General features: G+C 36.6%; 3 protein-coding genes across 3 annotated transcripts; all 3 read right to left on the reverse strand.

Moving 5' to 3' along the window:
• Window positions 1-1054: 1054 nt before the first annotated feature.
• LOC110779135 (uncharacterized) lies at window positions 1055-5220 on the reverse strand. The gene is made up of 7 exons (XM_056842523.1): window positions 4617-5220; window positions 4268-4530; window positions 3952-4170; window positions 3780-3881; window positions 3586-3684; window positions 3455-3505; window positions 1055-1570 (listed from the first exon to the last, which is right to left on the reverse strand). The coding sequence occupies exons 1-7, from the start codon at window positions 5218-5220 to the stop codon at window positions 1265-1267; spliced, it is 1644 nt and encodes a 547-aa protein (XP_056698501.1). The 3' UTR covers window positions 1055-1264.
• A 14542-nt stretch (window positions 5221-19762) lies between these two features.
• Window positions 19763-21163, reverse strand: LOC110791293 (uncharacterized). The gene is made up of 3 exons (XM_021996048.1): window positions 20657-21163; window positions 20354-20585; window positions 19763-20235 (listed from the first exon to the last, which is right to left on the reverse strand). The coding sequence occupies exons 1-3, from the start codon at window positions 21161-21163 to the stop codon at window positions 19763-19765; spliced, it is 1212 nt and encodes a 403-aa protein (XP_021851740.1).
• Window positions 21164-21259: 96 nt separating this feature from the next.
• On the reverse strand, window positions 21260-22947 carry LOC110791275 (uncharacterized protein At2g29880-like). Its single transcript, XM_021996030.2, has 2 exons — window positions 22181-22947; window positions 21260-22079 (listed from the first exon to the last, which is right to left on the reverse strand). The coding sequence occupies exons 1-2, from the start codon at window positions 22487-22489 to the stop codon at window positions 21363-21365; spliced, it is 1026 nt and encodes a 341-aa protein (XP_021851722.2). The 5' UTR covers window positions 22490-22947; the 3' UTR covers window positions 21260-21362.
• Window positions 22948-27442: the final 4495 nt, after the last annotated feature.

The following is a 27442-nucleotide window of genomic DNA, read 5'->3' on the forward strand; positions in this document are numbered from 1 at the left end:
TATCTCGTTACAAATTTCGCAATTGAAGAAGCACAATTTTGAAGCTTTTTAGGGTTCGAATTAACGATAATTGAATGAAAAAGCTGAAGGAAATAATGCCCTTGGTCCAAGTATGCATTCAATGATAAGTCTAATAAATGCGGTTCAGTATTAATTAACAAGTTAATAATTCAGTGAGATCAAGTGAGCTGAATGCCTAGCTAGAGGCCGCTTCAGTTCAAGTGGAATTAATGATATTAATCCACAGCTTACTCTTGACTGAACCCGTAGGGTCACACAAATAGTACGTAAACGGATCAAGTATTTAATGGCATTAAATACTCCAACTATGGATATTCGGAATCGACGGATCTTGGTTTCAGTGGGAGCTGAGATCGTCACAGGCAAGAAATGAATACTCCGGAAACGATGATATTGCCGGAAACGGAAATATGGATCATATCGGAAATATAAATATTATCCAAGTCGTAGATGTTACCGGAAACGGAAACATGGTACGTATCGGAAAATATTATCGGAAATGGAAATATTGCCGGAATCGGAAATATTGCCGGAAACGGAAATATCACTACTAGAAAAGGGGATTTTAACGACAAACTTTTTCGTTGTTATAAGTCGAAAAAGTCGTCGTTAAAACTTTTAACGACAAACAAAGTTCGTCGTGATTTTTGTCGTAATAGCTTCCGACGTTATTAGTATTAACGTCAACGTTCGTCGTGAATTTTACACGACGAAATTATTGTTCGTCGTTATTTATTAACGACAAAAAGGTTGTTGATCGTCGTTATTTATTAACGACAAAAAGGTTGTTCGTCGTTATTTATTAACGACAAAAAGGTTGTTCGTCGTTATTACGTATTCAATGACGTCAAACAAAGAGCAAATAACGACCAACATAGTTGACGTAAAAAGAGAATCAAATTGACACAATAATTTTAATTATCGTCCAACAACGACAAAATATTTCGTCGTTAATGTGACTAAAATAAATATAGTTTGTCGTAAATATGAAAAATATATATAACCTGCCATTCATTCAAAACCATAAAAAGTATATAGAATATTACACTAAATTTATATTAATTAACGTAATCAATTACAAAAGATTTATAATAAACAAATTCAATGTGAGTCAAAACAAACTAATAACGTCAAATATATAACTTGGTCCATACTAAGAATTAAATCTCAATGATTCCTTGTTCTTAAAAAAAGTAAGAAAATTTGCACCAAATATCTAAAACTGATGTGTAGCAGCTTCGACCTATTCTTGCATTTCTGATCCTGCTTGTGAAGTTGGAATAGTAACATTAAGTTGCGACACCAATGCATCTTGAAACATTTTCATTCTAGACTCAACCAAGCTAACACGTTCCTTCATTTCATTGTTCTCGGCTTGTACTTCCTCCACGCGATTTGCAAGAACTTCATTATGTTTGTTGGCAGCATTCAATTTAGTTTGAAGCTCTACTCTACTGGGTTGTGGTCCCCTTACATCTTTAAGCTTTATTCCTCCTCCAAAACCTACAACCCGATCTCGAGATTTTGATTTAAAAACTTGTTGTACTACCTAGCAGAACACAAAGAAATTACATTAGTACATGAAGAATACATTTGCACATGAAGATCTATTATTGGTATTTCGAGACAAGAAGTAGATAATAAGGCCTGATCACAATTGAAAAGGTAGTACTAAAGGATGCACCATTCAAGGAAATACCCTGCCCAGATAAGGTAAGCAAAGACCCTGAAATTATTTAGTACAGAAAAACTCAGACTAGTCACTCGCTAAAACTGCCTAAACGTACCATACACAAACACCAAAAGAGAATTAGAGGAGAGTAGTAGGCCTAGTAAGAGTTGGTAATGCCATTCAGAATTGCACCCCAACTAAGCAGTGAGAATCGTTGGTTCAACAAAGCGGGACAGACTGAAAGAAGAAAGCGAGGGTGACGAAGACAAAGAAACAACTCACAATCTAATGAACACAAAAATGCAAGACAAACAAGTCCATGAATGATCACACAAACAAAACTTGGGTGATGAAGAGCTAGGCAACGGTTAAACAATAAACATCACTATTAAAACCTAAAGTCGTCGTTTAATCAGACCAGTTCATTTTCATATGTTCCACATCCACCAGAGTTGAGTTAGACCAAAACCAAAAAATGTATGAATATCCAGGACATGAAAAAGAGACTGGGATATGGTCAAGTTTTTGACACAGACAGATAGTCTTTAGGAGACGAAGCAAAACTAAACGTCCTGTTTGTTATGCTAAAAAAAATCTTGAGGAGTATCATTATATTGAATATCAACCACAACACAAGACACCAAGAAATACGTCAACAATCATTTCTCTATTATGATCCTAGCAAAACCAGCCAAAATCAGAAACATGTAGATCAATCATGGCAATAATTAACTTCTTTGTAATGTAATAGCAAGTCCTTTTTCTCTCTGAAAATCTGTGTTATGTTATTAACCCGCAACTACAGAAACTAAAATATGGAATTCTTAGCTACTAAAAGTTCACGGGCGGCTATGAACATAATGGCCACATAGAGACAGAATAAATTTCAACCTACATTAGTTTTCATCTAGAACCCAGCATGCAACTATTATTAAAATTACAGTTCACAATTTCACATACAACTGAAACAAGAGGTAGTGCTTCCTATGTAGATCAAAAGTTACTACTACATGTAGATAAATCAACGAAAACATCAATATTAACAATGGAGAATTTCAGGATGATAATGATTTCAGGAATCCTTAAATAATTATGTCCAGTCAACAAGTCTCATGTACAAAAAGGTGTATCATTTGCAATACATGGAATAATATTATAATGTTTTCCCCTCTAATTCCCAGCAGAAAGATAAGATGCAAATCACTCATCTGAACTGTCCCACCAATACAAACTCTCAATTACTTTGCCATACAATAAACAAAGAAATTGGAATTCCAATTTAGAGCTGACCTTGAATGAGCTGACCTTGAATGAGCTAAAAGAACACAAACAACCTGAATTACTTTGCCTCGGTATAGAGTTAAAGGGCAAGGGCGAGGGACAAACGATCAACTGTGTAGAATATCCTTATAAACAAAAAACCACTCTGACGGAGCTAGGTGAGAGCAGAACCAAACATGAAAGACTAAACTCTATGAATAGTTACCAGTATTACATAATCAATATTCATGTAGTTATTTGAGGTCTTCAATAAGTTACCAGAATATACACCAACACATAGAACAATATCTTGTAGTGACAATTGAATTAAATATTGATGATTCCTAACAAACAAATACTATACAGTGGCAAATAATCATATCACTTGAAGATAACACTATACTAACTACTTATCATTTCAGTATTTTTTGCAGGATGATCTTATAAAATTCTCAAACTCAAAACTGAATGGATGAGAAATGACAGATGAAGAGTATTTACCTCGACTTGAGAAAGTGATGGATCCTTTGCCATTGTTTCCCGAAGTTCTTCCTATAACATAGCAAAAACAAGATCATTAACATTAACTAAAAAAAACGGGCCAACAAAAATAAAGCATTCAACAGACATACATATTTTTGCGTTGTCTCCGCATTTGGAAGCTGAGTTCCTTTCTTTCGAGTGGAGTAGAATACATCAACCAAACTCGGCTTCTTCCCATTATTTCCTCCCTTACATAACAAAGAAAATAATCAGTTGTCATGTGAATTTAATTCCAAACTTCCTGAACCTATGAAATTAGGTATTAATAATCATTCTTTCTCACCAAATCATCCCAAATGACTTGCCTAAAAGGCTTGCTCCCAGTTCGAGGCATTAACTCTTTAAGATACTGAGCCCGATTATTAGAGTTCCTGGCACTTCTTTCCTGAAATTCGAAAAAATTAAATTTCGGAACACATTATAAAGGAAAAGGGATTATAGTTAAGTGATTTTACCTTAAATTCTCGCTTTGAAAAAATCTCCTTAATAAGCCACTGCCACTCACTCTTATTAAGCCCATCAGGTGGAGAAGCGTTGTATGCAGCTTTTAAGGTGAGTTTCTTATGAATGATTTTATACCTTAACAAGTCTGACCTCCATTTTCTCCACAACTCCTTCATATGGTCCAAAACATGCTCCTTGTAGGCCTCCATATTTTCATTAGTAAAGGAATCCTGGAATCAAGTAAAAGAAAAACAAATCAAAGAGTGAAATGTCAGACTAAAAATGGAAACCCCAATAACATAACCAAATCCATAAAAATCATGTTACCGTGACTGCTGCCCACATGTGTTCTTTTTCTTTGTCTCCAATATCTGCCCATTTGTGCACTTTGACCGGACACATGTTAGTATTTCGTACTATAATACCAAGATGTTTGGCAAACACATTGTGATTATCCCCTACTGCCCGATTGTTAAAGAATTGAATTTGCAGCTTCTCATTAGGTTTCAGTTTAGCAATCTTTTTACACTTGTTTCTTCCCCTCCTTTTTTCATTATCAGCTTTCTTCTTTGTAGTAGATTGACCACCACCTTCAACCAAACAATTTAAAAACATAAAATGATTAACATAAAAAAAAGAATAATTCAAAGGCATAAATCGGATGTTAAATTATTACCATTTGCATCCTCTTGAATAGTGTTGGTCGGAGATATCTCCATTTCATTATCATTGACATTGTCATGAATGTTCTCACGAGGTTCATCACCATGATCATTATCATTGACATCCTCATGAATTCTCGTATCAAACTCATCACCATGTTCATTATCATTGGCAACCTCATTCTCAGCCTCGTTCTCAACCTCGTTCTCAGCCTCGTTCTCATCAGAAGCATATTCTACAAAGTCTCTTTCGAATTGTATATATTCATCTAAATAATGACTTTCTGCATTAGGACCATAACAACGACGACTGGAAACCATTAAGGGATCAACAAAAGATATATCATTTTTGTTTAATATGACAGAATCAGTGCGAGCTTGAGAATGAGCAAGATGGCGTTTCTTTGATGGTAAAAAATTGTTAGCAGGATGACTAGGGAGGTTACTCTCCTTTCCAATGGAGGCATTGGTTTCAGCATTTGTTTTGGAAGAATACAAATCAGCTAACCTCTTACCACGACCCCTTGCCAGCATAAGAGGTGGTACGTACTCGCGTTTAGATCTTACCATAGAAGATTGTTGTGCAGACCCATTGGGAAGAACCATTTTCTCCTGCATTGTTCATTGGTCAAAGTCAAGTCATACTATACAACCAAATAACTAAAACCCACAAAATTGAAAATAAAAAACTAACAAAACCATCAAAGTTAACCAAAGTCAACTTTGGTCAAAATCTAATTTGTACAACCAGAAAAACAACAACAAATCAAAGCAGACACTAAGCAAAACCAGAATGTCAGACATTAAATGTGCTAGCTGACGACTGAACCCTAACACTTTACACTCAGCTGGCACAACACAATAGTCATCACAGAATCGGATCATGCTTAACCTTCTAATCTTCGATGCATACTGCTGATGTGCAACTTACGAGAAAATGAGGCTTCTATACTGTAATTACATGGAACAATAAAGCTTCTGATAAGAACATCCTCTTCTGTCTGGCTTTTTGTTCTTCAAATTTTTTTTTTTCCAATTGAATATGAATCGTGAGTTTAGGGTTAGGTTTTAGGAAGGAGATGATTGAAGAAAATTGAGGAAAGGAAGGGTTTCAAAGATTTTCAGAAAATTGCGCGTTATTGACTCTGAGAATTAAGTGAAAAATTTATTTGCCGCTTCACCTAAATAAATCGCGCTGTGCTGGAGTATATTAACGACGACTTGTTTTTTCCTTTTTTTTTTTAATTATTTACTTGTTCATATTAACGACAGACTCATTAAATTTGTTATTCTTAGTTTTAACCAATTACTTCGAACAATGGGGCTTGTCGTAGTAACATAGTGCAAATAGATTATTAACGACAAAAAATTCATTTCGTCGTTAATAGGTTGTCGTTAAAACTGCGAATTCTTACAATATATTGTCTGAATCGGAAATATTATCGGAATCGGAAAATAATTCCGGAAACGGAAATATTAAATATTTCGAAACGGAAATTAATTTCGGAATCGGAAATGTTAAATATTGTTCGTATCGGAAATGAATTCCGGAATCGGAAAATTAATCGGAAGCGCGTCGTACGAATTAGCATCGGACGAGCTTGCTAGACGAAGGCCCAGCACGAAGCCAGGCCCACGTCCAGCAAGGGAAACGCGCACCACAACACGCCAGCCCAAGGCTGCGCCAGGCCCACCGCAAGGCAGGCCCAGCGCGCGCCCAAGGCTGCGGCAGTCGTGGGCTGCGATGCTCGGGCTGTGCGCGCGCGCGCATGGCGCCCCTCGTGGGCTGCTGTGCGTGCGTGGGTGTTTGTGTTCACATACGAAACCTAAAACGTACAGGATTCGTTTAATGATTAAATTCCTAATTTTATTTGATAAATTAATTAAATAAGAGTTTTATTATGATTCTAATTTAATTAATTCGTATCCTAATAGGATTCCAATTCTCTTTCCATACCCCTATAAATATGTGGCCTGGGTTCACAATTTATAACAAGATTATTCAAGTATTCAAAGTGAGTTTTTGAGAGAAAAATTCAGTCACATACCTTGCCTAAAAGTGCCGAAATTATTAGTACCTTAAGGGCGATTCTAGTTGGTCAATCTTAAGGCGGATCCGGACGTGCTGTGGACTATCTACGGAGGGACGACACTTGGAGTCCTAAAGACTTGTTCTTGTTCGGTTCGGGCGCAGCTAGGGAAGGCACGCAACAAAGAGTATGCATCTAAACTATGCTATATGATTATGTGTAAATAATATGTATTCCTGGCTAAATGGTTTTTCCGCATGATTTATGAATTGTCATATGTATCATAACCTAACAGTGATATCACGAGCCTCTTATTATTTTCATAATCTAAATTGCATGAACATGGTTAAATATTACAAATTTGCATGAATTAAAAGGGGTGATTAATTTTCGTAATTGTTAATTAATTGCAAATTGCGTTTATTTAATTATACGTACGCAGTTTTTCGGTAGTTTCTTCGTTACTCATCCAAATCGAGTGATTTTTGTGTTAATTCCGCATGTAAAAGGCATTCTAAAATTTTGACAAAAAGAGTGTTTTTCTGCCGAACCCAGAATTCTCAAATTCGAAGCCTAACTATGACTTTTCGAAGGTTTTAGTTTTTCGAATGCAAAATTTCGTAAATTTAAGATGTTAAATTAAATATTTGCGATTCTTGTTGATAAATCTTGAATTTTTGATTGACCTACTGTATATGTTTAACAAGTTTGAATGCCTAGCCTTGTTAATTATGCAATCTAATTTGTAATTATGATTAATTTGTTGAAAATTAGAATAATTTAGAATTAATTTGATTTTCATAATTAATTATAATTTAATTAGATACCTATGATTAAAAACCACCATAAAAATTGTAAATTTATGAGAAAATTTTAAATTTTTATGACCTAGACTTGAATCCATGTTAATCGGAAATCAATTGAATAATAAATTTTCGATTTTTCGCCCTAAAATTATGAAATTAATATTATTTATTAATTTGTCATTAATTTTAAATATAAATTTTTTAAATTTTATGCGATTCGTTCATATAACTTGCACGCACAAAGCAATGGACGCTACGTGTTACCCTTAAGGGGTGTTGTATAGTGCGGGCGTGTGACGACGAGCAAGGGAGCTCGTCGCCCATGCGGCACGAATGCAATGAGCAAGGCCATGGTGCAAGAGCACAAGGCAGCAGCCCTGCCTTGTGTCGTGGGCTATGAGCAATGGACGAATGGGCGAGGGCGAATGCAAGGCACAGCAGTCGCGTGTGGGCAGCAAGCGAGCTGCGCCACAACGCGCACTGCCTCGCGCAAGCGCGCGCAGCGAGCGCAAGCTCGCGTGCCACGAGTGCTGCGCCCAGCGTCGATGCCTCGCGCAGCGAGCGCTGGCTCGCACAAAGCAAGCGCTGGCGAGCGCGCGCAGCTAGCGCTGGCTCGCATCAAGCGAGCGCTGGCGAGCGCGCGCAGCGAGCGCTAGCTCGCATCAAGCGAGCGCTGGCGAGCGAACGCAGCGAGCGATGGCTCGCGTGCATCGAGCGCTGGCGCGCGCGCAGCGAGCACCAGCTCGCGCGATGGCTTGCGAAGGATAGCAGCAGCAGCTATGCGACGCAGCGCATGGGCTGCGCGCACATATCCAGCGATGGCTGTGTGCGTGTGGCCCATGGGCGTCTGTTGCGTAGGGTGTTTGCGTTGCGATTAGATCGTTTTGAAATTTTAATTTGAAATTTTCAGTTTACGTAATTTTAATTAATTTTAAAATTAGTAATTTAAATTATTTTCTTGGATTTTAATTTTGAATATTGTAATTATAATAAATTTTATTTATTCTAATTATTTTACTAAAATTAAAATCATGAATTAATTTAAATACGACTGAAATTAAATTAAACTTTTTGGATTCAATTATAAATTTATATGAGCTTTAAATTTTAATTAAATTTGTATGTTTCCGGTTAGACTAGAAATACATTTTTATGTTTAAAATTAGTAAAGCATATGAATTTATTGGTTTAAGTGGGAGCGCTTTTAGTCATAAACTCTTGATTAGGTCTACAAATCCTTAAGGTTAAAACAACTTGATTAGAATTAATAAGGACTGAATAATTGGTAGATTATTGGTGCCCTTGATTAATTGCTGCAAATGTTTACGTGATGCATAATGTGTTTTACTAACCAGCTATGTGGGCCATTCATGATAATGAATGGGTGAATGGTATATATTGTATATGTACTATTTTGCAGGTTATGAAGTGACTAGTATGGCCCAAATAGGATAGAAAATATGGTCTGCGTACCATTAATTTGAATGTAATTGGTCTAAAGTACCAAAGTTGTTTTTCAATTCAAATATGGTCTGCGTACCATCAAATAGTTGTAATTAGTTTTAATTATAGCTTATCCTATTTGAAGAAAATGGTGCCTCCCACGGAGATTTTCAAGACGGACTTTGAAGTTAAAGCTTCAAGATGAAGTCGGGCCATACTAGATCACATTTATCTTATGCATGCTTTAAGTTATTTATTGCTTTAAATATGTCTTAATTATGCATGAGATCGCGGCTTGATTATGTTGCATGATTAAGGATTTTAGTTCACTTAAAATCTAACCAACATAGTAAGAGCCTTAAGTTCCAAACTTAAAAATTGAGTTATAAGGTGCCATGCCAAAATATACACTTGCTTGGATATCCTTTACATCAATCTAGTAATAGTTTTCGCTCAGCGAGGTGTTACTTATTGGTCCTAAAGGGGCAAGGTACACAAATAATTGTGAGTACATGTTAGTTTTGGTGAAACTCAACGATATAAGTAAGGAGTCCTTTTATGTCGTGGAAAAATCGATAGGTTTACCTAATAAGTTCTTAGACGTACCTATCAACCAAGAATAGTTTCTAGACTATTAGCAAAAGGCTTTTGCTTACCTAAAATGTTTTAGAATTGAGTCGACAAACTGTGCTTAATTTTTCAATGGTTTTAGGGTCTTGGAATCATTTTATTCACACCTGCCGGAACAATAAAATCGAATAAAATGCTAATAACTTGTTTGAATTGCATGGTTGCTTTAATTTCAAGTTATTATTCATGATAAATGTTTAGACTTTGCATGCTTCAATGTATGTTTTAATTATTGTTTATAATTAAATATCTTGCACTGTAATAAATCCTTTTAGAAAGGTAACAGTAAATTTCCTCGATTGGTAGTGAATCCAAGAACGATTCACGGAAAAGAGAGAAAGTGAGCAATTTAAAATGTACGTTTCTTATATCGACTTTTATGGTTGTTTTCGAATATCAAAATCGAATGGCAAACCAATTGGTGCTTGTGAATTCAAAATACAATGTAGTTTTGAGATCATAAAGCATTGAGTTTAAACGCTCAGCCTTACCAATGGTTAACAACCTAATATCTTTGTCCATTTATTTCTCGAATGAGTCTAGTCCCTAGACATTCGAATAGATCGATACTTAGAGAACTTTAGAAGCTTCTGGTAAGATCATCTAGTTGAAACAAAATATTCAACATAAATTAAAATGAAAAGAACCTTGTTGGTGACATTGGACATGTCTAACAAAGTATAAAAGTCAACACTATAGAATTCAATTCTTAAGACTATAAGAAAGGGTACAAGAAATAGGAAAACAAGGAACAAATGAAAGGAATTTACGATTCCGTTTCTACCTATAAATTTATGTTTAAAGAGAAGTGACCTAGCAATCAAACTTCCTTGGTATCATATACCGCTTGAGGTGATTACTTCGGTAATAACTCAAACAATGGAAGCTAGGATACACTAATGACCTACAAGTGGGAAATGAAGCATGGCAATGCTACATTAGTTGTAGGGTCATCTAGTTTGTTTTAAGTCCTTTCAAAGGCTGGAACTAAATGGCTATTTTGTTCCATAATCAGCATACCTAAATTTCTGCTTCAAACACAGAAAGACTCACATTCAGAAGAACAAAAACAATGCTTGTTTGTTTGTTTATTTGAATGAAATGGTCATTTACGGAATGAGTCAATATGCTTGATTAAAACAAACAACTCTTTAAAGAACTTTACTAGGTTCAAATCAACCCCTTGATTTGAGTTCCACTAATCTTTGGCATTATTGCTTAGACCATATCAACAAGTTAACATTCAAAAGCTCTATTTTAATGGACTTTTTGAAAGTTGGTTGATTTCTAGATCAACTTAAGACAAGCTAGTCTTACTTGTTGAAAGTAACAAAAGATATGAACTGTTGTTAGAACGCCTAGACGATAGAGTTCAAAGCTAAAGAAAGATTTTATGACTTTATTATTTCACATGGATTTGAGTGAATATAGGTTTATTGACTCAAATGTGATATAAGTTGAATCTGTTTGGCTAGTTCAAAGATTCAGAAGTATAAAATCCACTTGGCAAGAAATCATAAAGATCTAGATTAGATCATGTTGATGATTACTTGAGACCAAATATGATCATCAATGATTGTGTGTTGTAATTTCACAATCTAGGTCCATAAGATATGGCATATCGTAGTTGGAATAATCGAAGTCAATTAGTACTTGATTCGATCAATGATGAATCATAAAGACTTTTCCTATAATTTCTAAAACAAAATGCTCAACTACCACCAAACTAAACCAAATTCGTCAAAGCTATTGAAAAGTAATTTCAGGATATCTTTTCAATTATATATATCTAAAGAGTTGCTAAACTCAGTGGGAGCTTAGTGTTTGTTATTCAACAAACTAAGGCCCAAGTCTAGATATATGTTTCATTGTGATGAGACACAAGGGTATTGTTTCTACCACGAATTTTTGAGAACATAATGTTTGTTTGCTCGAAATAATGTCCTTTTGGAGATTCGTTTCCAAAATGACAAGTGGGAGAAAATAGACCTCGAAAGTCTTCGAGGCGAACAACAAACATAAACGGACATTCCGGAGGCTTTTCGAAGTGCTTCAGAAAAACCGAACTTATTCTTTAAGGACTTTAGAAGTGGCTTTAAAGAATAGACATCTCTTAGAAGACTTTACAAGTGCTTCAAGGAGAACAGAATATTCAAAGGACTTTCAAGTGGCTATTGATATTCTATTGTTTGATGTTCTATACCCAAGTAGGCATAGAATTCAAGTCACTGAAACTATGCAATTCTTCTATTAGATAGTAAAGAAACCTACAACTTGCAGTCAAACTAAAAGAAGTGACTTGTAAGAAAGCTATGACGAAACCTAGATTCCCTAAAATGGTTAGAGGCCATATATAGACTCAAATGTTTTAAATGGTTAGAGGCCATAAAACATAACCAATGTTTTGATGACAAAATTGAAATTTTGTTGATTTGCAAGAATAGTTTCACACCTATTGGTTGCAAGTTTGTTTTAAGGATAAAAACCATCAAACATGAAATTGTGTTCACACAAAAAGCGAGATTAGTTGCTAAAGGTTACAAGCAAATTCATGGTGTGAATTGTGTTAAAACCTCATGCATAATCGTAATGCTCAAGTCTATAAATCAAGCAATGACTGCATATTGGTACATATGGCAATTGGATGACAAAACGTATTCCTCAATCAAATGTTGGAAGAAACTATGTACATAGTATGTCATAGAATTTATGGATCCAATTAAATGCTTTAAAAGGAATGCTAGCTTATGAAATCTAAGTACAGATTTAAGCAAGCAATTGGGAATTAGAATTATATTTTAGTGAAGCTAATAAGTATTTTAGTTTCATAAAATGTACATGATTCTTATAGATATATAAGAAGTTTAGTGGGAGTACATAAAACTTAATTGGTCCTATGTGTATCACACACATATCTCTCTATTGTGAAATAACATTCAAATGCTAATAAGTTAGGTTTGAAATTATTTATCAATGATGGACCAAGGCGAAACTTAGTACATACTGGGTATTAAGATCTGGTTACAAAGATCTCATAATATTGTTTTAGATTAAGTAATGGAATTTACTAAATCAAACACGAAAGACTCCATTGGAGATATTCGACCCATATGAATAAATCTAAGTAAAGGATGTTTGAACTATGTATAAGCATTTACTAAGTTAAACATCAAAGAGTCTAAATGAGATTCTTAACCTATATTATATGTCAAAGAATTTAGCTGAATTTAGTATCTACTGAAACTAGATAAGCTAAAGTTACAGGAATAGAATTCAATTGGGAATTATTCTGCAAAAGAATTTATCATGTATGATATAATATGAGGATCGCCAAAAACGTATCGTATGACTTTAGGCATGACGAACATATACCAATCTCTATTGATCAAAGTAAAGATCAACTAGATTGAGATCAAGAAAAACTTATGGTACTTAAAAAGGTACATAGAAATAGTTCTTGATTCAAGGAAATAAAGATATGCTAAATATTGATGCTACACGCATAAACACTGGCAAAGGATCAAGCAAGATTCCTTTGGAGTTAACCATTGATAAGGACGAGCTATAGAGCATCGTGTTTTGAAAATGGCAACATGGGTTGGAGACCATGAGTTGTTGCGTGGGAAATTAAAATAATAATTTCTATGTTCTAAGATATAGTTGGAGAATCTTCCACATATCTATGAACTGCCTGGATAGGTAAATCCAAACAAAGCATCACTAGCAACCTATACAGTTGAAGTAAAAGTAATTATTGCCTAAGAAGCAATAAAACAGGGTTGTTTAAAGTTCTTCACTGAACTTGGGTAGATCACCTATCTGCTGGCTTGATGGTTCTTCATAGAAAAATGCGTAGAACCACTCTTGAAGCAAGAAAAACGTCTGCTAACTTGATGGTTCTTCATTGCAAAATGAGTAAAACCACCATCGAAGTAAGAAAGACTAGATCACATAATAAACAAACTCGAAAAGATCTTATCATCATATCTCGAAGAACATTCGATGAAAAGGATATTAAGATTGGCAAAGCATGATAACTAAACCTATGCAACAAGTGAGAAGCAACACTCACGTTGTAGCACTGGAAATCAAGCATAGCTTTGAATTCCATGAATTGTTTTAGAAGATGGGTTTGAGGCCCATGGTTATAAAACATTGGGGTTGAACATTTATCATATATGAAATGTATTTTCATATTCCATTTAATCTTGGTTTAGTATTAAATGATGAGTCCCTTCAATTTGACGATATATTCAAGATAGACTGTCAGGACCAGTCCTGTGACTAAGAAATGTCTATCAAGTGAACTTGAATGTCAAAGGTTGAAAGTGGTCCCTAGTCGAAGTTTTCTAGAAAATTGGACGCATAGAAAACGTTAGACGATTAGAATGCAAGATGGCTAGTAGTTCTGTTTCTTGAACTATGTGGACATGGCAATGTCATAATCATTTGCATAGATACTTACTTTGGGAAGACTAGTATCGGACAAGACCTATGAAACTTTACTGTAAGAGATGAAAATCTGTCATAAGTAAATTTCATTAAAATTATTAGACACTAAATCCTCAATACCTGAGTGATTTGAGATTACTTGTTTGAGAACTGGTTACTTTGACGTTGACCAACCGTCGCACCGTAAAAGGAGGCTATAAAGGCAACGCTCAGGTAATCACCTATCAAACGAAGTCTAATCTCAAGATCGCAAGATTGGGATTGTCCTCCCATAAATCGGGATGAGATGCTTAAAAGTTGTAAAAGGCCACTCGGAGAGCTAGAAACTGTGAAATGCATGGTCGTGCTCGGATGAATCATAGGCTATGATTATCTGTTTATTTGATCAGTTGAACTCTGAAACCGAGGAACACCTCTGGACATAATAAGGATGACAACTCTTACCTTATGTTCAAGAGCAAAGCATCGAGCGACAAAGGAATTAGGAAATGCACACTTGTCCCTAAGGACAAGTGGGAGACTGAAGGAAATAATGCCCTTGGTCCAAGTATGCATTCAATGATAAGTCTAATAAATGCGGTTCAGTATTAATTAACAAGTTAATAATTCAGTGAGATCAAGTGAGCTGAATGCCTAGCTAGAGGCCGCTTCAGTTCAAGTGGAATTAATGATATTAATCCACAGCTTACTCTTGACTGAACCCGTAGGGTCACACAAATAGTACGTAAAAGGATCAAGTATTTAATGGCATTAAATACTCCAACTATGGATATTTGGAATCGACGGATCTTGGTTTCAGTGGGAGCTGAGATCGTCACAGGCAAGAAATGAATACTCCGGAAACGATGATATTGCCGGAAACGGAAATATGGATCGTATCGGAAATATAAATATTATCCAAGTCGTAGATGTTATCGGAAACGGAAACATGGTACGTATCGGAAAATATTATCGGAAATGGAAATATTGCCGGAATCGGAAATATTGCCGGAAACGGAAATATTGTCTGAATCGGAAATATTATCGGAATCGGAAAATAATTCCGGAAACGGAAATATTAAATATTTGTTCGAAACGGAAATTAATTCCGGAATCGGAAATGTTAAATATTGTTCGTATCGGAAATGAATTCCTGAATCGGAAAATTAATCGGAAGCGCGTCGTACGAATTAGCATCGGACGAGCTTGCTAGACGAAGGCCCAGCACGAAGCCTACGTCCAGCAAGGGAAACGCGCGCCACAACACGCCAGCCCAAGGCTGCGCCAGGCCCACCGCAAGGCAGGCCCAGCGCGCGCCCAAGGCTGCGGCAGTCGTGGGCTGCGATGCTCGGGCTGTGCGCGCGCGCGCATGGCGCCCCTCGTGGGCTGCTGTGCGTGCGTGGGTGTTTGTGTTCACATACGAAACCTAAAACGTACAGGATTCGTTTAATGATTAAATTCCTAATTCTATTTGATAAATTAATTAAATAAGAGTTTTATTATGATTCTAATTTAATTAATTCGTATCCTAATAGGATTCCAATTCTCTTTCCATACCCCTATAAATATGTGGCCTGGGTTCACAATTTATAACAAGATTATTCAAGTATTCAAAGTGAGTTTTTGAGAGAAAAATTCAGTCACATACCTTGCCTAAAAGTGCCGAAATTATTAGTACCTTAAGGGCGATTCTAGTTGGTCAATCTTAAGGCGGATCCGGACGTGCTGTGGACTATCTACGGAGGGACGACACTTGGAGTCCTAAAGACTTGTTCTTGTTCGGTTCGGGCGCAGCTAGGGAAGGCACGCAACAAAGAGTATGCATCTAAACTATGCTATATGATTATGTGTAAATAATATGTATTCCTGGCTAAATGGTTTTTCCGCATGATTTATGAATTGTCATATGTATCATAACCTAACAAAAGCTAATGGTTGCGTTAATTTCGCAGGATCAAGAACAACAATGGCTGAAATTTAAAAATACAAGAGAGGAAGAACAACATGGCGTTTAAAGGTCGAGGAAGAAGAACATGGCGTTGTCCCGCGCTTTTGTAATCTGTGTTAAATTAGAAGAGACGCGGGATTAATACACACCGTCTGATTTAATCGATCGAACGACCCAGATTACTTCTCACGCTTCTCACACTAGGTACCCTTCTCACCGGATCCCAGCCCTATAGAACTGTCTTTTCTGTATACTTTCCCCGGTTCTCTTGCTACCGCGGGCTTTACGCAATCGATCGGATCATATAGATATCCCTTCAACACAACATAGGTCATCGAAAGGATCTCGGAGACCCACCAAAGCACGAAAGCCAGGATCTTTCCGAAAATGGATTCCTATTCGAAGAGTGCACAACCGCATGGATAAGCTCACACTAACCCGTCAATTTGGGATGATACAATTCGGGATTTTCCTTGGGAGGTATCGGAAAGGAATTGGAATGTAATAATATCGATTCATGCAGAAGAAAAGGTTCTCTATTGATTCAAACGCTGTACCTATGGGATAGGGATAGAGGAAGAGGAAAAACCGAGGATTTTACATAGTACTTTTGATCGAAAAATCAAAATCAATCGGATTTTTTTCGTACCCTTCGCTCAATGAGAAAGTGGGTCAGATTCTATATATATATATATATATATATATATATATATATATATATATATATAAAGGAGGCATATTTGCTGAAATATTAGAGCGCTGTTAGGTTATGATACATATGACAAAACATAAATCATGCGGAAATCCTTAATGCCAGGAAACATATTATTTACACATAATCATTTAGCATAATTTAGGAGCATACACTTTGTAGCGTGCCCTCCCTAGCTGCGCCCGAACCGAACAAGAACAAGTCTTTAGGACTCCAAATGTCGTCCCTCCGTAGATAGTCCACAGTACGTCCGGATCCGCCTCAAGTTAGACCAACTAGAATCGCCCTTAAGGATACTAGGAATTTCGGCTATTGTGTTTGCAAGTGTATGACTGATTTTTCTTTCAAAAACTTACCCTTTGAATACTTCAATTGTGTCTATAAATTATGACCCTAGGCTCTTATTTATAGAGGTATGGAAAGGGAATTGGAATCCTAGTAGGATATGAATTAATTAAACTTAGAATCCTATAAGAACTCTAATTAATTAATTTATCCTTTTAGGAATAGGAATTTAATCATATACCAAATCCTAATAACTTTAGGAATCGTGCATGAACACAAACACACACACGCACGGCAGTCACGAGGGTCGCCCATGCGCGTGCGTGCGAGCAGCAGCCCACGCCACGAGGCCCACACAGCCGTGGCCTTGGCGCGCGCTGGGCCTGCCTTGAGGTGGGCCTGGGCGCTGCCTTGGCTGGGCGTGTGGCGCGCGTTTGGCTTGCTGGGCGATGGCCCGGCTTCGTGCTGGGCCTTCGTCTGGCAGGCCTCGTCCGATGCTTATTCGTACGATACGCTTCCGATTAAATTCCCGGTTCCGGAATTCATTTCCGATACGAACAATATTTAATATTTCCGATTCCGGAATTAATATCCGTTTCGAACAAATATTTAATATTTCCGTTTCCGGAATTATTTTCCAATTCCGATAATATTTCCGATTCTGACAATATTTCCGTTTCCGGCAATATTTCCATTTCCGATAATATTTTCCGATACGTACCATGTTTCCGTTTCCGGCAACATCTACGACTTGGATAATATTTATATTTCCGATACGATCCATATTTCCGTTTCCGGCAATATCATCGTTTCCGGAGTATTCACTTGCTTGTGACGATCTCAGCTCCCACTGAAACCAAGATCCGTCGATTCCGAATATCAATAGATGGAGTATTTAATGCCATTAAATACTTGATCCGTTTACGTACTATTTGTGTGACCCTACGGGTTCAGTCAAGAGTAAGTTGTGGATTAATATCATTAATCCCACTTGAACTGAAGCGGCCTCTAGCTAGGCATTCAGCTCACTTGATCTCACTGAATTATTAACTTGTCAATTAATATTGAACCGCATTTATTAGACTTAACATTGAATGCATACTTGGACCAAGGGCACTATTTCCTTCAGTCCGTGCATTTACCTAATTCCTTTGTCGCTCGATGCTTGCTCTTGAACATAAGGTAAGAGTTGTCATCCTTATTATGTTCAGAGGTGTTTCTTGGTTTCAGAGTTCAACTGATCAAATAAACAGATAATCATAGCCTATGATTCATCCGAGCACGGCCATGCATTTTACAGTTTCTAGCTCTCCGAGTGGCCTTGTACAACTTTTAAGCATCTCATCCCGATTTATGGGAGGACAATCCCAATCTTGTGATCTTGAGATTAGACTTCGTTTGATAGGTGATTACCTAAGCGTTGCCTTTATAGCCTCATTTTACGGTGCGACGGTTGGTCAACGTCAAAGTAACCAGTTCTCAAACAAGTAATCTCAAATCACTCAGGTATTGAGGATTTAGTGTCTAATAATTTTAATGAAATTTACTTATGACAGATTTTCATCTCTTACAGTAAAGTTTCATAGGTCTGTCCGATACTAGTCTTCCCAAAGTAAGTATCTATGCAAATGATTATGACATTGCCATGTCCACATAGTTCAAGAAACAGAACTACTAGTCATCTTGCATTCTAATCGTCTAAAGTTTTCTATGCGTCCAATTTTATAGAAAACTCCGACCAGGGACCATTTTCAACTTTTGACATTCAAGTTCACTTGATAGACATTTCTTAGTCACAGGACTGGTCCTGACAGTCTATCTTGAATATATCGTCAAATTGAAGGGACTCATCATTTAATAAACCACAAATTAAATGGAAAAATGAATTCTATTCATTTATTGTGAATGATTAACCAATAATGTTTTACAAAGAATTAAACTCTAAAACTTTAAAACATTAAATAAGGACAACAAAGCCATTCTCCAACATGCTTGATTCCCATAGCTGCAGTGTGCGAGTTGTGCTTCGCCTGCGGCAGAGGTTTAGTCAATGGATCTGATATGTTGTCATCAGTTCCAATCTTGCTTATCTCGACTTCTTTTCTTTCAACGAACTCTCGTAGAAGGTGAAATCTATGAAGTACATGCTTGACTCTTTGGTGGTGTTTAGGCTCCTTTGCCTGTGCAATAGCTCCGTTATTATCGCAATACAAGGCTATTGGTCCTTTAATGGAGGGGACTACACCAAGTTCACCTATGAAATTCCTTAGCCATATAGCTTCCTTTGCTGCTTCATATGCAGCAATGTACTCCGCTTCAGTTGTAGAATCCGCAATGGTGCTTTGCTTAGCACTTTTCCAGCTTACTGCACCTCCGTTGAGGCAGAAGACAAACCCAGACTGTGATCTGAAATCATCTTTGTCGGTTTGGAAACTTGCGTCCGTATAGCCTTTAACAATTAATTCATCATCTCCACCATAGGCCCTGTTCGGGAAAACTAGCGGTAGCGGGTAGCTTTAGCGGTTAAGTAGCGGGTAGCGGTTGGCGTAGCGAGTAGCGGCCAAGAGTAGCGGGTAGCGGGTAGCTGTCAAGGTAGCGGTTCATAATATGAGTGTTTGGCAAAACTAGCGGTTGAAATTGTAAAATATTATAAAGATTATTAATTTAAATCAAATAATAACCATTTTGACGAAAAAATGATCATATTCAATACGACATTTAATAATAAATAATAAGTATTGAATATTAAAACGGTATGAAAAAAAAAATTATACTTATACACATAAAATACTACATTGCTCCTTGGAGAAAAAAATAAATAGACTACATTGTTCTTCTTATTATAAATAATGTTAAATTAAAATATTTACAATGACTAAATGCGTCGCCTTTCATTCCTCGATTTCCATAAAGCATCAGCTATACGGTCACGAATAGCCTTCATTTCAGTACAGCTCTCCTCTCCATTTTCACCACGTGAAGTAACACGAACATCGGGTAGCTCAAATGAAGGTATGAAATTAGGATACTCTTCTAACACTCGAAAGAGAGGATCATCTGGGGAATTTATTCTAATATAGTTATGGAGTGCAAATGTAGCAACTATAATATGTATTTGTTTCTCGATGCTATATTGTGGCATTTTGGTTAATATCTTCCACCTTTGCTTCAAAACTCCAAAACATCTCTCTATGCAACTTCGAAGAGATGAGTGCCAACGGTTAAAGGTTTCACGGTCATTCTTTGGAGGAACGTATTCAAATTGTGACTTATGATACCGTGTCTTCGGATACGGTATGAGATAACCTTTTCGATCTGGATATCCTTTATCTGCCAAATAATACTTACCTATATATAAAATATAAAATCAAACAATAATGTCAAATATATTATCATAGAATACATATATAAATGTCTAAACTATTATTTTTATATACTTCTCTACAAATTAAAAGTAAACACGTACCTTCTGGCGCTTTAGGAAACTTAAATGCTGGATTTTGAATAGCATTAAGAAACACACGAGTATCATGCGCAGAACCTTCCCAACCCGCTGACACAAAAGTGAAACACATATCGAAGTCACACACAGCTAAAACATTAAAAGTAGGAATTCCTTTCCGTCCCCTATAAGGCATTTGTAGGGCTTCTGGTATGCACGCTTCTATATGTGTACCATCAATACATCCAATTGAATCCTGAAATATATATCGCTCTTAAGTATAAATAATTTACATAACAACATTATTAATTAATTATGATTACATACCTTAAAATAAGGCATATATCTTGTATCTGTAGCTATTTTAGCTGGCACGCGTGTGAAATTTTGATCATACGGTCTTATAATATCATGTGCAAGACCCTTGATTGCTCGACAAGAAATCGAATTGAGAACATCATGAAATGCCCTACTAATTGTATCACCAGAACGTTGAAAACGCTCACCAAGAAGTCTATTTGAGACACCTTGTGCAAGTGCATATAAAAATATGCCAACTTTCTCGCGAATAGACATGTTACAACTAGCTTTCAATCCATACTTCGTTGATAGATCATTGCATAATCTTAAAAATAATTGTGGCTCCATTCTAAATGCATTAACACATCGAATAGGATTACCAGTCAACACTTCTTTCACCCACATTTCTCCTGTTAGAATTGAAGTCATGCATGGTTCCTTGTAAATATACTTGTAAAAATATGCAGATATCAAATACATCGTATATGCGATTGCAATCCAAATTTTGCGCTTTCTCTCCTCATCAATATCCATATCTATAACCAAACCTGCCAATTATAAAATAATCTTATACATAAATATGGGTATCATAAGTTAAGTACTAACGAAAAGCATCTCTAGCTAGAAAAATTAAATAAATAACAGAAATAATCCCATAATTTCAAAACCACAAAACAAAAACAATTATCACTACAACAAACAAAACATCAATATCTAAACTAGTTGACTCATTCTATTTATGTTCCTTATTATATAGATATTCTAACCATTTAGCTCTGCTAACATCGTCCTCCATGCTAAAAAGAACCTCCCTCTTAGGTGAATCTTCGATGACAGTAGTAGCATAGAACCACAACTCACTATGTTTCTCCAAACACTCTTTATCCACCATACGACTAATAATTTGCATTGCCTTAGAAACTGTGGATATGGATGAAGACATACTATCATTAGATGTACTACTTTGACTCATGATCTTAACACACTCTGTCAGTTCGACGATTCCCTTAGATAACATTGCAGATCCTCCTGATTGTCTTCTTGTACGTTTTACTTGGCCACTATTAGACTTTGTTGGATGATGCTTTTGGATTTTATTAGAAGCACGATTTTCATTGTTTGCAGCTTCATGAGTCCCTTGTGACCTACTAGCCGAACTTCCTATATTCGCATCATTACGCGCTTGTTCCACAAAATTATGAAAAAAGTTTTCATCGTTAAGTAATTCATCATTAAGTTGGTTACTTGGGAAATATGTATCACCTCCATAGTTTTCTATATTCCCGTCCTCCATACTTTCATTTTGTATAGTAAGGTCTTCAATGGAATCCATTGAGGGCACATAGACATTTTCCCCTGTTGCATAAGAATCTCCAAATAATTTTTCCCAACATTGTTCTAGCTCCAAGCTTACACCCCTCAGTCGAAACTTTTGATATTCTGGATTCTCCTACAATATTAAAAAAAATTAAGTTATTGTTTAAACTAATATTATTTTATAATTGTTTATTTAAGACTAAAAAATTATGAATTTATAGAAAATATACACACCTTGATTTTTCTTTGCCACCATTCATTTGGAGCCTCAATTTTCCCCGAGTATGGATCCCACCCTAAACCCGTTTCTGATAACTTTAAAGATTTCCAAGTACGCCAATCTTTTCTCATTGTATCATATTTGTTCTTGCAAGTATTTGGATTACTAAGTTCACGTCCAACTTTTTTTTCGACATCTGCTTGAATTTCTTTCCACTTAAAAAATTGTGCTTTCCCATTGTCCTTAATAAATGCAAGACAAATTTCACATAATGCGACTGAATCCCCGTCACTCCACTTAAAGGTGGTTCCCTTTTTAGCCATCTAACACAGTTACGAGCATAAATTTTAGGTTAGGTCGGTACTACATTAACCAATAATATTGTACATACTATATATTTTTTAAATAGAACAAAAATAATGATATTATAACAAATGGGGTTAACAAAAGCAAACATGACACTCACGTGGAATCTACTTATAAATTAACACAAGTATTAAACTAAAATCAACACAAATATTTTAATTAGAATAGCATGCTTTACTTTGATATCATGTTTTATGAGATGAAAGGAGATGCAATAGCAGAGCTAGACTAATGCAACAAATATCTGAATTCATATATATATGGAAAAAAGAAAAGATCAGGTTGTTGCTTCCTATAAACCATGCAGCTGGACAAGCAGAGCAAACCAACCACACGAGATAAACATAATTAAGAGTACCTTTGAGTAAACACAAGATGTGATGCAACTCTCAGCTTCCTGTAAAACAGAAAAGATATTGTTTCTTAGCATTCTTACAAACATCACGAATGAATAATCTTTCTTTAAGATTGTAGCCGGAAATCAACAATTAAGTTATTGCTTGCTGAGTATTCAGTCGTATATATAAACAGGTAGTACAACTAGTAAAACTATTAGTATTCACAAAATCAAAACATTGATGACTACTAACATGTTGTAGATCTGAACATCATAAAACGCAATAATATTAGGGTAAAAGGTGCTAAATGATTTCTCACCCTAAAAACAATATTGAAGTAAGGATCTTTACATCATTTACTAGTCCATTAATTCTTTGAAATCATATCAATCTTTAAAAACTCCAGAAATTTCATACGGAGTTAAGATCATACGAAATTGCTGATTGCTGATTTCATACGCAATTGCTGATTTATCGTGGGTTAAGATCATAAACATAAAAAAATAAAAAATAAATTAAGAGGATATATATACCTGAATGATGATGTTAGCCTGCTTGGAGAATCAGATGATTAGAGACTGGAGATGATGATGGAGTGAAGGAGATGAAGGACGACAAAAGGAGAAGCATGGACGGCGACGTGGGAGAATAATATATTTTTTTTGACTGATTAAACGTGGAAGAATGGGTAATACCTACACCGCTACTTTTAAGGATAGAACGCTACTTTTTTTAACGTTTGTGAAAATCTATCCAACCACTACCTCCCCCGCTACCCGCTACTTAAACCGCTAATTTGCCAAACACCACTTTTTTTACCCACTAGCGTTTTAAAAAACGCTACCCGCTACCCGCTACCTAAATCGCTACCGCCGAACAGGGCCATAGACCAGGAAGTCATCTTTGTGCCTTTTCAGGTACTTTAGAATATTCTTGGCAGCAGTCCAATGTGCCTCTCCTGGGTCTGACTGGTATCTGCTCGTAGCACTTAGTGCGTACGCAACATCCGGGCGTGTACATATCATAGCATACATAATTGAACCAATCAATGATGCATACGGAATCCCATTCATTCGTCTACACTCATCAAGTGTTTTTGGGCACTGAGTCTTGCTTAGAGTTATTCCATGAGACATGGGTAGGTAGCCTCGCTTGGAGTCTGCCATCTTGAACCTATCAAGCACCTTATTGATATAAGTTCTTTGACTAAGTCCAATCATCTTTTTAGATCTATCTCTGTAAATCTTGATGCCCAATATGTACAGTGCTTCTCCTATATCCTTCATCGAAAAACATTTCCCAAGCCAAATCTTGACAGAGTTCAACATGGGAATGTCATTTCCGATAAGTAATATGTCATCGACATTTAATACTAGGAAAGCAATTTTGCTCCCACTGACCTTCTTGTATACACAAGATTCGTCTGCGTTCTTGATGAAACCAAAGTCACTGACTGCTTCATCAAAACGTATATTCCAGCTCCTTGGTGCCTGCTTCAATCCGTAGATTGATTTCTTTAGCTTGCATACCTTTTTAGCATTCTTTGGATCCTCAAAACCTTCAGGCTGTGTCATGAACACAGTTTCTGATAAAACGCCGTTTAAGAAAGCGGTTTTGACATCCATCTGCCATATTTCGTAATCGTAATATGCAGCGATTGCTAACATTATCCGAATAGACTTTAGCATTGCAACTGGTGAAAAGGTTTCATCATAATCCACACCGTGGACTTGCCTGTAACATTTTGCAACCAATCTAGCTTTGAAAACTTCAAGTTTCCCATCCTTGTCCTTTTTCAGTTTGAAAACCCATTTGCTTCCAATGGCTTGGTAGCCATCTGGCAAATCGACCAAATCCCATACTTGGTTTTCTGACATGGAGTCTAATTCAGATTGCATGGCTTCTTGCCATTGCTTGGAGCTAGGGCTCGTCATAGCTTGTTTGTAAGTCGCAGATTCATCACTTTCAAGTAATAGAACGTCATAGCTCTCGTTCGTCAAAATACCTAAGTACCTTTCCGGTTGAGATCTATATCTCTGCGATCTACGCGGGGTTACATCTCTAGATTGACCATGATCCTCACCAAATTCTTCTAAAGATCTCTGAGTTTCATCTTGAATGTCATCTTGAGCATTCATTAGAGTTTGTTGTTCGACTCGAATTTCTTCGAGGTCTACTTTTCTCCCACTTGTCATTTTGGAAATGTGATCTTTCTCCAAAAAGACACCATCTCGAGCAACAAACACCTTGTTCTCAGATGTATTGTAGAAGTAATACCCCTTTGTTTCCTTTGGATAGCCCACAAGGATACATTTGTCAGATTTTGGATGAAGTTTGTCTGAAATTAATCGTTTGACGTATACTTCACATCCCCAAATCTTAAGAAAAGACACTTTTGGAGGTTTTCCAAACCATAACTCATATGGAGTCTTTTCGACAGCTTTAGACGGAGCTCTATTTATAGTGAGTGCAGCTGTATTTAGTGCATGTCCCCAAAATTCTATTGGAAGTTCGGCCTGACCCATCATTGACCTAACCATGTCTAGCAAGGTTCTGTTCCTCCGTTCCGACACACCGTTCCATTGTGGTGTTCCAGGAGGGGTCAATTCTGATAGAATTCCACATTCTTTCAAATGGTCATCAAATTCATAGCTCAGATATTCACCGCCTCTATCAGACCGCAGTGCCTTAATCTTCTTGCCTAATTGATTCTCTACTTCACTCTGAAATTCCTTGAATTTATCAAAGGATTCAGACTTATGCTTCATTAGGTAGACATAACCATATCTACTGAAGTCATCAATGAAAGTGATAAAGTAGCTGAAACCACCTCTAGCATTTGTACTCATTGGTCCACATACATCTGTATGGATTAAACCCAATAGTTCAGTTGCTCTTTCTCCAACTTTAGAGAAAGGTTGCTATGTCATTTTGCCAAGTAAACATGATTCGCACTTACCATAATCCTCTAAGTCAAATGGTTCTAGAATTCCTTCCTTTTGAAGTCTTTCCATGCGTTTCAAGTTAATATGGCCTAATCGACAATGCCACAGATAGGTGAGATCTGAATCATCCTTTTTGGCCTTTTTGGTATTTATGTTATAAACTTGTTTGTCGTGATCTAATAAATAAAGTCCATTGACTAATCTAGAAGATCCATAAAACATCTCTTTAAAATAAAACGAACAACTATTGTCTTTTATTAAAAAGGAAAATCCCTTAGCATCTAAGCCAGAAACTGAAATGATGTTTTTAGTAAGGCTTGGAACATGGAAACACTCTTCCAGTTCCAAAACTAGCCCAGAGGGCAACGACAAATAATAAGTTCGTACAGCTAATGCAGCAATCCGTGCTCCATTTTCCACTCGTAGGTCGACTTCACCCTTGCTTAACTTTCTACTTCTTCTTAGTCCCTGAGAATTGGAACATAAGTGTGAGCCACAACCTGTATCTAATACCCAAGAAGTTGAATTAACAAGTGTACAGTCTATAACGAAAATACCTGAAGATGGAACGACTGTTCCGTTCTTCTGATCTTCCTTTAGCTTCAAGCAATCTCTCTTCCAATGCCCCTTCTTCTTGCAGTAGAAGCATTCGGATTCAGAAGTGGGTTGACTGACCTTCCTCTTTTCAGACTTGGCGCCAGTTTGCTTAGTTGGGCTGGCCTTGTTGCCACCTTTCTTAGCATTCCTCTTCTTTCCAGATTTCTTGAACTTGCCCCCACGCACCATAAGCACATCTTGCTTATCACTTTTGAGCGTCTTTTCATCGGTCTTCAGCATACCGTGAAGCTCAGTGAGCGTTTTGTCCAGACTATTCATACTGTAGTTCAGTTTGAACTGATCATACCCGTTATGAAGAGAATGGAGGATGGTGTCTACAGCCATTTCCTGAGAGAATTGCTGGTCCAGCCGACTCATATTCTCAATGAGTCCAATCATTTTGAGAACATGTGGACTTACGGGCTCGCCTTTCTTAAGCTTGGTCTCAAGAATTTGCCTATGAGTCTCGAATCTTTCGACTCGATCCAGATCTTGGAACATGTTCTTCAACTCACTGATGATTGTGAAAGCATCTGAGTTGATGAACGTTTTCTGCAGATCTGCACTCATGGTGGCGAGCATTAGACATTTCACATCCTTGTTGGCATCAATCCAACGATTGAGGGCTGCCTGAGTGACCCCTTCGCCTGCGGCTTCGGGCATCGCCTCTTCCAGGACATACTCCTTTTCTTCCTGCACAAGAACTATTTGCAAGTTCCTTTGCCAGTCAAGGAAGTTTTTCCCGCTCAACTTCTCCTTTTCGAGAATTGATCGAATCTTGAATGACTTGTTGTTTGCCATAATTAAAACTACAATTGAAAAGAATAAACAAATAAATAATCATTCACAGTTTCTCTTAATAAACTTAAATTCTAGCATATATGCATAATTCAATGTTCATTAAGCATTTTATTCAAGTTATGTGTTCCGGCAGGTGTGAATAAAATGATTCCAAGATCCTAAAATCCATTGAAGAATTAAGCACATTATGTATTTAGACTTAATTCTAAAATCTTTTAGGTAAGCAAAA

This window comes from Spinacia oleracea, chromosome 4 (genome assembly GCF_020520425.1).
Source record: "Spinacia oleracea cultivar Varoflay chromosome 4, BTI_SOV_V1, whole genome shotgun sequence".
NCBI lineage: Eukaryota > Viridiplantae > Streptophyta > Magnoliopsida > Caryophyllales > Amaranthaceae > Spinacia > Spinacia oleracea.